Genomic DNA, 16,078 nt, shown 5'->3' on the forward strand with positions numbered 1-16,078 from the left:
CAAAGTATTTTAAAACTAAGTCCACTGGAGCAAATTCCACCACTAGAAATATTAAACCAATTCCTAACCACGAAAATTGGTAATTAAAGAGACAACATAGTGCATCTATCCTGCCTTTTACATAAAGGAGAACTGTGGTTCATTTCTGGTTGATGAGAGAAAAAAATTTTTTAACAGAAGAACAGCAGTTGATTAATGCAGAAGACATAACAGGATTAGAAAAAAACACCAATTCTATAGCCTTCAAATGTAACAAAATTATTTAGTAAAAAGTTGTTTCAGAAATGAAGCCAAAATAACACTCTGCAGATTACTTGCTAATCTGGAAAAGACAATCTACCTCCAATATGTAGACATTTGATGGGTCACTAAATTATTCATGTGATCAAACACAGTGTCATAAATTACAAGACAACCTGATACAATGTGTCTCCTACTGGGATGAAATGATGTAGACAGCAATACTTAGGAAGTTTCAAAAAAAAAAAAAACTCCTCAGCCTGAATGTATTTAAAAACATCTTTAGGGAATAAAAAGAACATTATCATAATGAAAAAAATGTGTGACAAAAGCAGAATTTGGACAAGATCACTGGTCTGGACACTCCTATTTAGATGAGGTGAAGGTCACAGTTACACACTGGATTAACAGGAACTATACAGACATAACAAAATGTAAAGAGTGAACTTTAATCAGACCTTGATTTGAAGCAGTTACAGAACCAATTTTTGAGACAACTGGGAAATTTTAAATTATGTCTCGGATATTAAATAATATAATGTGTTAATTTTTTGAGTATAATATATTTGATTATGTACTAAAAGGTCCTTATTCTTAGAAAATGCATGCTTATTTTGCAGCTAGTGAAATATCACATATGTAATTTATATTCAAATGGTTCAGCACAATACACACACACACATTATATTAAAATGTCAATACCTGTTTAATCAAGGTGACGTACATGGGTCATTACGATTTTTATGTTTTAAACTTTCACGATAAAAAGTCTGGAAAAAAAATGGACATTCCACACTGCTATAAAATCTCCCCTTTACAAATGCCTTATGAACATCAGAAAAACAAAACCCACCAAACTAACACAACTCAACAGCACTGTTTACCACTGCTATTCACCTACTGCAACTACTCAATTACCATTTTATTCAGAATCGAACTAATGTTTAAAGGAGTTTCTAAACTTGTATTATAGATTCACTCATTCAATAACCACTTACTGAAGACTTCTCATTTTTCTAATATACACTAACACATATATTTCAAAAAACTTCGTTGGAAAACATGTAATATAAAAGGTGGGGGTGGCGGGGAGGGACGTACCACTTGTATTAAAGGCCATACAGCACACCGGTTTTTCATGAGCAGGGAAGTGGGCCACGATACCATCACTGTCAGAATCCTCGCTCAGAAGCACCTTTTCAAAAAGAAAGAAGGCAAATGTAAGTTAACCAATTACTGAGCTTGAAGATACACACAGCTACACCACTACATCCCTGAACAAATAACATGCTTCCTCATAGAAAAGTAAGATTATTCTTGGCAATAAAAAGTGAGAATACCACTTCAGGAATAAGAAAAACATGTAGTATGCCTCCAGCAGATTGTGTGGCTTGACTGTAAATGACAGAGACAATAATTTCTTGAAGTGTAGGTTCAGAAAAAAACGAAAAACATAAAATCAGCTACAGAGAGCTTTCTCTAAGAGATTTTATTGTGTCATGGCCTGCTGAAAAATTCTTGCCCATTATTGGAACAAAACAGAGAAAAACAACATAACAAGTTAAACACAAACAGCCATATAGTAGAGGTCTTTAGCTCCTAGGTTTTAGATGGACACGTCACTTCTTTGAAAATGTTATTACCAAGCAGAAGTATATATTAGACAAGGAGTTTTATATCTCAAATTTATTCCCCTTAATTTTCTTGTAAGCATATTGAAATATAATTTACATTCCCTACAACTTGCCCTTTGTGAGTGTACTGTTCAATGATTCCTAGCCTTTAACCCAAGAAACAAAAAAGTTTCACGTATCTAATGTTCCAAAGGGAAAACCTACTATACAGATATTGGATCATGATATTCTGACATGATTGATTTAATTTGAAATAATCTAAGAAGTAGTCCTATACAGCCATGTTAATTTTTCTTTTAGTGTGAAAAGCTATACAGAGGTACAATTTACATGTTATAAAAGTTGCTTATTTTATTTTAAAAAGTTTACAATTTAATGATTTTATACGGTACTATAATCTTTACAATAATCCATTATCTAGAATCTATGTCTGATTTGTCATCCTTTTCTATCTTAATGCTTTCATTTTCTTGCCTTATTATTCTGGCTAAAACCTGCAATTCACTCAAGCTACAGACTTTTCAAAAATTTCTGTGTGTATATCTTTTTAAATTACCATTTTAATGATTTTTAAGTATTCAGTTTAGTACATTAATATTAAGTATATTAACATTGTTGTGTAACTGATTTCTAGAACTTTTTTTATCTTGCAAAACTAAAACTCTATACACACTAAACACTAATTCTTCCTCCTCTCTCCTCCCACCCTTGGTACACCTGTCTACTTTCTGTTTCTATGATTTTGACTATTTTAGATATTCAAAATAAAACAAAGTATTTAGCATTTGTACTTCTGTGACTGGCTTATTTCCCTTAGCATAACATCCTCAAGGTTCAACCACATTGTAACATATGATTTCCTTCTTTTTTAAGGCTGTGTAATATTATTACATTCTATGGATATACCACCTTGTTCTTTATCCGTTCATCTAGCGATGGACATTTAGATTGCTTCCACCCTCTCAGTACCATGAATAATGTTACAATGAACACAGGTGTGTAAATATCTCCTTGAGACCATGCTTCAAATTCTTTTGTGTATAAACTCAGAAGTAGGATTACTGGATCATATGGTAATTCCATTTTTAATTTGTTGAGAAAATTTCATACTGATTTTCATAATGGCTGCATCATTTTACATTCCCATCAACAGTACACAAGGGTTACCTTATACCATGTACAAAATCAACTCAAATAGGTTATAGACCATACCATAAGGCTGGAAACTATTAAACTCCTAGAAGAAAAACATAGGAGAAAATCTTTAGGACATTGGACTGAGCAATGATTTCTTGGATACAATGTCAAAAAGCACAGGTAACAAAATAAAAAATAGATAGATGAAACTATATCGAACTTATAAACACCCTATACCTCAAAGTAAACAATAGCAGACTGAAAAGAAAGCCTATAGAGAGGGAGAAACTAATTGTAAATCATATATCTGATGAGGAGTTAATATACAGTGTAAGTAAGGAATTTCCACAGCTCAGTAATCCTTTAAAAATCCAATTAACGGGCATAGGACTTTAATAAACATTTCTCCAAAGAATATAAAGAGATGTCCAATAAGCATATGCAAAGATGCTCAACAAAAAATGAGAGAAAATTCAAATAGCTAAAATTAGACATGAAAGAGGAGCCACTACAACTGATGTCACAGAAATAAAATGGATTGTATTTCTGAGGCCCTCATTGCCATGACACCAAAACAAGAGAAAGTCAAAAGGAAAACTATAAATCAATATCCCTGACAAATAATGATGCAAAAATCCAAAACAAAACAGGAGGAAACCAAATTCAACAACACATTAAAAGGATCACACACCATGAAAAGTGAGATTTATACTTGGAATGTAGGGATGGTTCAACATACAAAAATCAACTAATGCCATACACCACATTAACAAACTGAAGCACAAAAACCACATGATCATATTAACCAATGCAGAAAAAGCATTCGACAAAGTTCAACAACTTTCATGATATAAACACTCAGTAAACTAGGAATGGATGGGAACTATGGAAACTACCTCAATATAATAGAAGTCACATGTGCAGAATCCAAAGCTAACATACATTTCATCAGTTTTTCCTCTCTGTTCTTCAAAACTGAACTGCAAGCTCAGGCTACCAGAACTGCCTATTATCCCTATTTATCAACTACCAAGATTACTACTTTTAATGAAAACACTGTTGGGCCTGAGTTTTAATCTTCTACTCCAAATCAAACACCTCCTCTAGAGGGGAACCTGCTTTGTTCACAATGGTCTGGTAAAACTATCACACTCACCAAGCTCCAGGGAGATGTGGATAAGAGCATCATCTTAGCTTTTGGTCAATTTCCAGTGTGCCCAAGTAGTTATTTTTGAAAATCCTATCCAGTAATGTACTTATTTTCTGGAGAAAGGATTTGATTGGTTTTTCATTTCACCATAGGTGGGAGTCATTCTCCAAATATCACTAAATTTATGCCAACAAATCAACCATTTTAAATATTAGTGGATAGTACTTAATATAGTAGTGTCATCATTACCACATCGTAGATTTATAATACTTCCAACACCCTAAAATTTCTTCTTAATGACTTCACAGTAAATCACCAGCCCTAAACTACAGGCAATCCCTGAAATCCTTCTTTCACCTTTTCTAAAATTTTTCAAAATTTTTTATATAATCATGAGATTTATCTCCCATTTCTTTCACTTTTTTGGTTCGACCACGTTATTTCAGGTATCATTCATTTCTTTACGTTGCTTACTTGTATTCCACTGTATGGAGACGCTACATCATGTGGGTTCATTGATCAGTTCTTGGCAATCTGAATAATGTCAAATTGATTGCTATTATGCACAATGTTGTTATGAATATCTGCATACATATCTTTTTTTTTTTGTGAACATGTTTTTAAACTTCTCGAGGAGATACCTAGAAGTAGATTTGCTCAGTCATATAGTAAATGTACGCTGACCTTTTGAAGAAGCAGGAAAATTATTTTCTAAGGTAGATACTTTTATATGTCCACAAGTATGAGATCTCCAGTCTCTCCACATCCTTTCCAACAATTTGTATTGTATGTCTTTTTAATTACAGGCAATCCTTTGGAGATGTCAGAGGTCAGAATGGTAGTTGCCGGGGAGTGTTGGGACAAGGGGTTGGGGAATTATTATTAAATGGGTACAGATGATGAAAAGTTCTGGACAGGGATAGCAGAGACAGTTGTACAACACTGTGAATACATTTAAATGCCACTGAATGGTAAACTTAAAAATGGCTAAATGGCAAATTTTATGTTATGTACATTTTACATTTTACCACAGTTGAGGGGGAAACATGCATTATAAATTACTTCTCTAATCTCTCTTTTCCTCTGTTCCATTTGACTTTCAAAAATGTTAGGTGAGAACAAGAAAAAGAGGTCACAGGAGCAGGTTCCAAGAAAGTGAATTCAACCAAGTTTGCTAAATATACTAAGGACTTGCTTTAGGATATATGGTACATTCTCAGAGTTGAGTGACCATTACAATCATCAAATTTAGAACATTTTCATCACCCAAAAGAAACTCCATAACCATTAACAGTCACCGCTCATTCCCCAATTCCCTCTAAACTCCCTGCCCTAGGCAACCCATAATTTATTTTCTCTTACTATAGATATGCCTATTCTGGACATTTCATTATAAATAGATTCATACAGTATGTGTTCTTTTGTGATTGGCTTTTTTCAATATACATAATATTTTGAAGGTTCATCCATTTTCTAGCATAAATCAGTCCATTCCTTTTTATTGCTAAATAATAATATATTCTATATATACAACCACATTTTATTTAAACATCCATTGATCAGTTGATACATATTTGGGTTGCTCCTATTTTTTGTCTATTATGACTAATGCTGCTATGAACATTCATGTACAAGTTTTTATATGAACATATATTTCCATTTCTCTTGACTGTTTTATCACCTAAGAGCAAATCTTGAGGAGATAAGTTTCCAAGTCATAGGATAACTTCTTTACCAAAGCAAAACTGCACTATTTTACATTCCCACCAACAGTGTACAAGGGCTCTCATTTCTGCTTACTGGCCATTGGCATATCATTTTCAGAAAGATGTCTATTCAAATCCTTTGCTCATTTTAAAATAAGGCTATTTATCTGTTTATTATTGATTTATAGGAATTCTTTCACTATTCCGCATACACACACAAGTGAATGCAGGTAACACAAATGGCGGGAGCTGAAGAAGGTCTGTAGCCTACTTAAGAGAATGTGCCACCACCAACATCCTGGTTTTGATATTTTGCTACAGCTATATCAGATGTCACCGTTTGGGGGAATCTGGAGGAAACTGGGTGACGGGCACATGGGTGTGCAACTTAGTATGAGTCTACAATTACTTCAAAATTAAAAGTTAAAAATGTAGAGTATAGTCTAAGCTTTTTAATCTCCCTCATTCTGATAGGTGACCGAATGGTATCTTGGTATAATTTTGTCTTTCTCTTAATAATAAGTCAGGTCTATAGATTTTATGCCATTTGGATATATTTTAATTTTTCTGTGAAATATTTGTCCTTTGCCCAGTTTTCTATTTTAACTCAATCTTATAAGATTCCCTTTCCTTCCATATATTATAACCCTATATCTCTCTTTCCAACACAATTAGTATTGAGTACTCTATTTGATGGTACTTGTACAGAAGCTATCCAGCAAAAAGGCTCATTAATCTTGGTGCACAGCAAAACCTCATGCCACTATATAGGATTCTTTGAATCTTCTCTTCATGAGGTTCACCAACACAACAACCAGATACTTTTGTAAGGATTCCCTCCATTGTATCATCCCCTTTCCTAAACATCAAATCAATAATACCAGAGACATCCCAATTCAGTTGCCCTAAGACATGTAATTTTTACTCACTGCTTAACAGGCTCAACTCCTAAGTATATGTTGTAACTGTCCTGACTTTATTAAAACAAAGCAAAGCACTTTAATTGATACAAAATGAACAGGCCTTTATCATATGAACAAAAAGATAGACAAAACACCTCAAGAACCATTAAATTATTACAAATAACACTTGTATACAGCTGCACTCAGGGAAGGAAATAGCTCAAGTTTATGTCATCACGATCTGGAGCGTTTTTCTTTGATTAGAGACTTTGCCGCCTTGCTAACTTCAATTATACAAATGTGTAAAGGCAAATTATACCACTTAACTTATCCTAGCCACAAAATGCTTTTAAATAAAACATGAAAGTGACAAAGATAAAAATGGACGAAGTCAATCAAATCCACTCCCCTTTAATGCAGTGACCACACAGCGATCCTGTCACCATCAAATCAAACTAATCAATTTAGCATCAGAAAGACAGTGAGTCAAATTTTATACACTATCACTGTAAACATGAAAATATCTTTATTAAAGGCTCAATGGATTTAAAAAGCTAAAATGAACAGTGTGAGCTCCTGAGATGTAGATGGAAAAGAAAAAAACATTACAGCTAAGGTCAAACATCAGTGGGAAAGGGCTAAAAGTGATAAATCTATGACATTAACCACTGCAGTCTTTTTAATACAATCCAGCATAGCCTAAAAACAGCTCTGTACTCCAACTGAACTATTTATCAGAGACAAAAATGTCTTCTTGACAAAAAACAGATTCACGTTAACAAAAGAAAGGAGGACAGTATCACACTGAAGAAATCTTGTTCCTTTAAAAAAATATTTATAATTCTTTAAAAATGTGCATAGCAACTTATCATTTATTGACTATCACTTTATTTCCTGACTTAGATTTTTTAAATCAAGTTAAAATTTCAGAAAATATTATAAGTAGGAATGAAAAGAGATTATGCTCCCAATACAAATAATGGAAAAGATAAAAATTTTCTGGTTGAGCAATACTTGTTAACTTTTTTTAACTTTTAAAAGCTAACATTTCTATGACTCTTATTTCCTAATAAACAATTTTACTTCTTTTCAGTGTTAACAATGCATTTGTCCCAGAAAAATGAACTTTGCAACTAGAATCTACAGTCCATTTCCATATTCCAAGTGTGAGAATTCCACTTTAAAGTTATAAAAAGTTAATAAAGGACTGGCGAAAAAAAATCCAAAACAAACTGCACTTGAAAACGCAAAGACTCACACTACGCTTTTCATAAAAATTACTTTGAATCTTTCTTCTTACATGTTCCTGTACTTACATGTAATAAAATAATGAGTTCTACTGCTATTTGATCAAAAATAAGAAGAGACAAATTTTCTGCTTTTAAATGACCACAAATCTGTCTGTCACCAAATGCTCGATATTTAACAGACTCACTCATACTCACCAAACTAGACAATGTTGAGAAGGATTGTTAACTACTCAGTAAATGTGGGTGGCCTTAGAGGTGAATTAATTAAGAATCAAAGGACAAAAGAAAATAGTTTTTACTTTAACACTCATAAAACACTGAGGGTTTATATATTTAATTCCAATTTAAAAAGAGAACATTTGTATGTGTCTATCAACTTGAGCTAATTAACACAACTTTTTTTTTTAAAAAGTCGTTACAGTCAACTGAAAAGTTTGCTAGCACTTCATTAAAAAGAGTTTTAAACTAGAATACAAGCCTGTAACATATTTGGTTAACCACAAAGTTAAGATGGGAAAGGTGGAGAATTATATTATTCAGATTTTACATAAAATACAACAGCCAGATTCAATAACAAAAGAATCTTTCTCTTTTAACTGCAACACAGTCCATATTTTTTTGAAATGCCACTTGATCTTACTATAGGAACTGGTATATGAGTACCAGCCAAGCACAATCTTTCATCAAAAAGTACAACCATATATACTGGAAGCAGATTTCCTCAAAAGAACACACAATATTTAGGGTTAATGTTTTAAAGGTTCACATAGTTATGTTCTGAAAACAGAATTAAATCAGAATATAAATTCTATATAAATATAATATATGATATATATATATCTTATATTCTATTTTTCAAATTATAAATACATAATATATATATCTTATATTCTATTTTTCTAATTATAAATACATAATATATATAAATTACTATTTCACAAATGTTGCTCTACTACCTTATTCTAGCAATAAATTTTAGACTGTATATTTATAGCAATGATCACAAACTATTACAATAGCCTTCCTTTCATAAATGTATTTTTAAAGTCTAGACTATGATTAAAAAAAAAAAAAACTTTGGAATGGGCGCATGGGGGAGGAAAACAAAATCCAATTAGCTTCTTACCAGTAAGATTTACACAAGCATAGTGTATTTTTCCATGTTTATAATTACTCCCAAGTATTTCTGAACCCTGTAAAAATACACTTTATCTGAAGATATATGATTTTATAATAAGCTGTTACCATTTATGTATTCCACTATATGTTTTGAGATTTTGTGTATTTATTCATATATAAGGAAGTATGTGTAATAAAGACACTTGCACTTATAAAGATCATAACTAGTCATAATTAATCTGATTTAGTTTATGACATGCGTCATTTAAAAAAAGAGAAACATTATGGACAAAACAGTATAAAGAGATTACATATTTATGAAACAAATGTCCTGATGAATTCCTTAAAACCTCAATTTTACCTTAAGGCTGGATACATTAACTATGCTTGAAATAATAAGTTTTAGAGTGTTACTCATCATTTTTTGGAAAAAAATTCTAGCCTGAAATAACCCCAGTTTCCAGAATTCCAAATTAACAATCTCCAAGGCCAAACACATTTTGTCTGATCTTGATCCCAAAACATTCTTAGTCAGCTCATCCTCTGCAGAAAATGAACATCACAGGCATCAGAAGTTATTACCTGGCCCTCTCCAACGGTTTCAGTGTCGATTACAGTGATGATTCCTGGGACCAGGGGACTCCGTCTTGAGTTACTATGAATGGCAACATCGTCTTCTGTCCCACCTGAAGGGAGTGTGCCTGTCAGCTGAGTCACCACTTTCCCAACCATTGTCAGGCCAGTTTTCAATGTCTACACAATGAAAGGTAAAAATGTATGACTTCACATCAGCATTTGGATTCTAAATGGAAATATGCATGTTGTTAACTCTCATATGTATTAAATTCTTTATTCTCTTAACAAGCTTCTATGTAGCGGTGCATCGTCATGAAAAATCAGTATGACTTTTCATATGATCTTAAATTTAGAAAATCGGTGTTAGTTTGATATCACTAGAGTCTACTAAGTCAGCATGGTGAGAATAAAGCCATAGATAAATAACAAAAGAGCTTTGTTTCACATAAGGATATTTCATAAGAAATATTTATTTTTGCCCCCTCTCCTCAATGCAAATGCACATAACTTAAAACATGTGACAGAGTAAAAAGTAGAAACTATGTGCTGTTCTTTTTTTAATATTATAAAACTATTTTTTATAAGTCTACTTTTTAGCATGAAAAAGACTGAGACATTGGTAGAATCCCTATGCGGGAAATAATTTGCTTCCAAATTAAATGTATAATACGATGTTACATAATATTCTACATCTAGATTTGGCATGTAGAAAATACAGTCTCCATCTAAGCTACTTATCACTGGATGAATGAAGTATCATACAAAAATAGCTCTCTGGTAACAGAAAACAATTTAATTAAAGACAAGGGGGAGGTTATGGCTTAACAGTGGAGTGCATACTTAGCATGCAGGAGGTCATGGGTTCAATCCCCAGTACCTCCACTAAAAAATAAATAAACAAACAAACAATCAAACAAACAAACCTAATTAGTACCCCCTCTAAAAAAAATAAAAATACAACTTAAGATGTTTTATAACATTTTGGTTCCATTTCATTTAAGTAAGTAGATAAAACTAATAATTCATGTGTATTTTTTCTTTTATGTGAATTTCATCATGTGATTACTTTCATATGCATTAACAAACAATAATGTTAAGTATCAGGTTTTTTCTTTTTTTGTCTGAAGGGAAGAAAGCTAAAACAATGTTTATGTGATTCATAGAAGATCTAATCACTGGCGCCAGAATAAGTCATCCAGATTACATGGACATTTCAAAAATCATCTATACTAGGCACACATTCAGAAATAACTTTTTCTAATTCTTATATTGTGAGGAAAAGTTCTTATTAAAATACTTCAAACTAATCTTCAATAAGGTGACTTGCTTTTAAAAATAATAATGGGAAAATATGTTCACCAATATTCTGGCATATGCTATAGGTAAATTTAAAAGTGTAAATTATTATATACACAGCATTTCAAATATTAATTTATAAATGGTAAGGAAAAAAGGTTGTTTATAAAGGCCTAAATGTGATTTAAGCAATAGTCAGATTGAAATTTTAAAAAGGAAACATATTTCCAAAGAAACTATCTATTAAAATGCCATGTAACTAACTCTAGTAATATATTATTTTACTGTATGGCCATGTTACATGGAACCTTTCTTATGAACTTGGGATTGGTCAAGGCTCTTTAACATATATGACCTGTACAGATTTCCTTAAATACCTCAGAATTATAGAAAATAAAATTGAGGCTGCAGTAAAGTTAAGCAAAATGGCAGCTCAAACAGCTGGCCAATGACAAAGCCAGAATTTGAAACTAGGACAGTCTATCTCCAAAGCCTGATTTTAACTGCTACCCAGTATTGCCTTGTAATCTATTCCTGTTACTGCTTCATGATTTTAGAACACAAACGTACACTGGGAAGGAAAAAAGGGAAAATGAAGACCACAATAGTGTGTCCTAATAAATACTTAAATAAAATGACCAACAAAGTCACTTGCTGAATTCAAGCAAAATGATATAACTTACAGTGGACTGAAACCAAGAAAAAGCCACAAATCAATTGTTACTGTTTTGTTTAGTGCTAAAAACCCAAACTGCAGTGATTATAAAACACATTAGTGTTCCTCAATTAGCAGCCAAACATTTGTTTCAATAATTCACAAGAAATGACTTACACAAAGTCTGTTAGAGTGCTGTCAAGAAAGCCTCTGAAGGACCAACAAAATCAGGCGCCACAGTGTATTGATGTCAAAAGCTGGCCAGGAAGCCTGATTAACCTCTGAGATGCCTCCGCTGATGTACCAGCTCCATTAATGTTAATGGAGATGCTCCCACTTAAACGGAGCGATCCCTTTATCAAAGGAATGCCTTTCAGGTTTAAAGTCTTTGGTTGTATATCCTCCCTATTTGCCCTTGAGCCTATTATTTCATGCTTTTATACCAATGAATAGGAATAAAACTGAAATAACTGGAGCACACAGAAAGTGGGAAGTAATGTACCAGAGCAAACCACAAGATGAAGGGGAAAGTTAATATAAGAGACAAGGAAAAAACTCCAGAAGGAGGAGAAAAACAGAGTAGTGTATTTCATTGTCAAAGATTCATATTACAGGAAGACTTAATGATATTTCTCATACACACACACACATAAAAAAAAAAAACCTTATGAATACTTGGTGGAATCATCTTATTAGTGGACACAAATCTAAACTCATATTTTAACAGTCATCAGATGTATACTATGTATGGTAAGTGACAAGACATTACTGTCTACAGAGCTCATTAACTTTCCAGTGAGATCTAATGCAGGGTGTGAGAGGGGGTGTTGGAAGTTTTCTACATTTGTGAAGACATTTGATTCTATGGGAAATTTGTCTCCATATTACAATCAAATACATCAATGAGCACTGGTGACCAGAAGAAATATATAATATGTTATTATTTAACAGTTTTCAATAACCATATTTACATACCTAAATCACCTCACAGTAATTAGTCTTTTCAGTAGATTTTAATGGAAAGGCTATGTGCATACCTGATGATTTCCTCAAACACATACAAAAAAGGATGAAGGCTTAGCAAAAATTAGGGAAAAAATCCAATTTGGCCAAATGGCTATGTGATTGAACTGAATGTCCTCACAATCTGAAGTATATAAATTATTAAAAAGTTCTTTATACTCTCAAATAACCTTTACAAGAATATTCACAGAACTAAACTGTACTTGTAAAAGTGCTGGACATAAGGCTGTAACATATGTGTCAGATAATCTACTGGGATGAAAAATTCAAATGAGCATGGTCCTTATTCTGCTCTTTTGCAGACAGATTTGCCAAAGGGTCACTAGTCATCTTTAGCCCTTCTCCTGCCATATCAGTGTCCTTCCTATCCATTAGTACTAATGGTGCTGCTCTCTCAAAAAAGCTGTTAGTTGTCATTAAGAAGTTATCAGATAACAAGAGAAAACAGGCATTTTTATTAAATCAATTTACCACACAGGGGTTAAAACCCATTAAAAGGAAAAATCAAATAGGACAGTTACAGGGTAACTAGAAAATACATACCAATGATTTAATAAATGTTTCAAAATAATCCAATTTGAACAATTTCAATATTAAATTTTTCCTTCAACACTACCACAGAGAATTCATCTTTATTATATCATTTATAAGGAAAGCCAAATGAATTATTTGGAAAATCAAAAATAAAAAATTTTAAGTAAAAAAATGAGTATTTAAGTGCTATTTGAAAATTCAGAAAATGTTTTAAAAAATTATTTCCTCTAGAGATCCAAGCACACATACAATATATTTATATTTACAACTGAATGAGACATAAAAAAAGTTTTAATTTAATAAATAATCCTTCTATATAACAAAGTGGTTAACCTCTATTAAGCCACATAGAAGCTGTCATCACAGAGAAAAAAATATTACTGACTACTCTATTAAAGGGCATGATTTAATATTTTCTTAAGGATCAAGTATTATACTGGCTTTTAAGACATTTTCCATGTTATATCTCAAAAAAATATCTTATTAGCTAGAAATGACTGAAATGCTAAGAAATAATGAGATATTTTATTTTCTATTTTCAGTAATGACAGGCTAGGTAAATCAGATCAGTTCTACCAATGAAAACAAGTAGGAAAACTGGGGAAAATTTGTTTTTTCCTCTCTCAAGGCACTGAATATTTAACAAGATAGTGATGAGTTACTAGGTCCAATTCCAAGAGAACAGGGAGATCCAGACATGTGGATTTAGCTGGTATCTAGGCCTAAATGCATTTATGGATTCTAGAGGGGACTTCTAAGAGATTGAGTGGTGCTCTATTCACTTGTGGAACTAGGTGGTCATGTTCATGGGGGTCTACCTGGTGACTTTACCTCTATGGTTTGGTTTGGAACATAAAGGGACACACAATAGAAATAACTTGTAGAAATCAGGCTCTCACAGCTATTTCAGGTGACCTTTATTTAAATAATTTAAGTAATCCCAATCCCTGAAATTGGATTAAGATCATCCAAGCCTGAGACTGTCACAGAACTCTGGTATCATCCAAACTTGAAGATGTTTCTAAAGATTTTTTAAAATAAATTCTGGCAAACAAGGAGCCAAGACATCATAAATGAGAATTAACAGAAACATCAAACAACAAAAATATATCCAGAAGAGATCAAAATATTGGAGTGATCAGAAACAGATTATAATGGCCATGCTTACTATGTTTAAATAGTTTGGTAATTTGAGAAAAATGGAATTCTAGAGAACCAGAAGCTATCACTATTTAAAATGTTTTAACGATGCATGTATGTTTGATTTTATCAAATGCTTTCAGTACATGCAATTACATCATTTTCTCCTCTATTCTGTTCTTGTGGCAAATTACACTCACTGACTTTGAGTAATAAACCAGCCTTAAAATGCAGTTATCCCAACACATATTACCCCTCTGTGTATATTAATTTTTTTCCACTAGAATTTTGTTTAGAATTTTTCAAATCTGTGTTCATGAGAAAGACAGGTCTGTAGCTTTCCTTTTTCATAACACTCTTGTCAAGTTTTCAATTTCAAAGTAATCTTGCATCATAAAATAAGATTAGATATATTCTTTAATTAGACATACCTTTTTATTCTACAGAAGAGTGTAATATTGTCATTGTTTATTCTCTTTTTTAATTGATGTATAATTGACTTACAATATTGTGCTGGTTTCAGGTGTACAGCAAAGTGATTCAGTTATATATTTTTTTCAAATTCTTTTTCATTGTAGGTTATCATAAGATACTGAATATAGCTCCTTGAGCTATACAGTAAATTCGTGTTGTTTATGTTATTCTTTATTTCTAAGTGTTAGACAGAATTCTCTGCAGAAGGTTTCCAGATCTGAAGGTATCTTTGTGAGATTTTTCTTTCCTTGGTAAAGTTTTTTACTCATTTATACAGCAAAGGATAGGAATCATAAGTGTACATTCTGATAGATTTTCACAAGTGAACAAACAAATACAAGTATAACCCATAATGTAACAGTAAAAAAAAAAAAAAGAATATATTTATAATTATACTACTTAATTACAAAAGTCATTTTCATGTCCTTACCATGGAAAACTGGAACTGCCAATACTTCAGAAGGTTAATTTACCCAGAAAGTTTCTAATATCCAATAACTTACTAGGAGAAATTATATTTGAAGGGGAAACCATCCCAACTTTCACATATTCCCTATGTAAGATAGCCACACCTTGGATGTGAAATGAAGATCATTCTAGAACTGACAAGATTTTAGGAAAATAATTTGGCAGTATTTGCAAAGAAATCTCAAGATATTCACGGTTTTAACTCAAGAGTTCATAAGTACAAAGAAAATGATTACATAAATGTATAAGGAAAATATTTTCAAAAATATTTCATAATATTTAAGTTAAATGAGCTAAAAGACCAGGGTACAATATATGACTGAACTTACTAAAACTAACGAGAAATGGGAAACTTTTGCATTCACGGTTATATTTTTCCTTCACTTTATAAATTTATAGGCAAGAACATGAATAAGCATTAAAATCAAGCAAAAGCACTTAAACAAAAAATTAAACATTAATCAATTTATTCCAGAGTTAATGTCAGAATCTAATGTATTGTCTTATCTATAAGATTAGATATATTCTTTTATTAGACATACATTTTTATTCTACAGAAGAGTGTAATATTGTCATTGTAATGTTTTTCTTACATTTATGTAATCAATTTCTTTGTACTTATGGACTCGAGTTAAAAACCACGAATAGCTTGAGATTTCTTTGCAAATAATGCCAAATTATTTTCCTAAAATCTTGTCAGTTCTAGAATGATCTTCCTTTCACATCCAAGAGCTAACAGTGAACTGCAATCAACGCCAATTCCATTGGAGACCA

The 16,078-nt window shown here is 32.1% G+C and overlaps 1 protein-coding gene across 14 annotated transcripts in view; it reads right to left on the reverse strand.

The window, feature by feature from the left end:
- Positions 1-16,078, reverse strand: part of BCAS3 (BCAS3 microtubule associated cell migration factor) — a 482,840-nt gene that overhangs the window by 348,083 nt on the left and 118,679 nt on the right. For all 14 annotated transcript variants that reach the window (XM_031467999.2, XM_031467998.2, XM_031467997.2 and 11 more), the window contains exons 12-13: positions 9,721-9,891; positions 1,342-1,435 (exon numbers count right to left, since the gene is read on the reverse strand). In XM_031467999.2, coding sequence (XP_031323859.1) covers positions 1,342-1,435; positions 9,721-9,891 — 265 coding nt within the window. The remainder of the gene's footprint in view (positions 1-1,341; positions 1,436-9,720; positions 9,892-16,078) is intronic.

The sequence above is a fragment of the Camelus dromedarius genome, chromosome 16 (genome assembly GCF_036321535.1).
Source record: "Camelus dromedarius isolate mCamDro1 chromosome 16, mCamDro1.pat, whole genome shotgun sequence".
Taxonomy (NCBI): Eukaryota; Metazoa; Chordata; class Mammalia; order Artiodactyla; family Camelidae; genus Camelus; species Camelus dromedarius.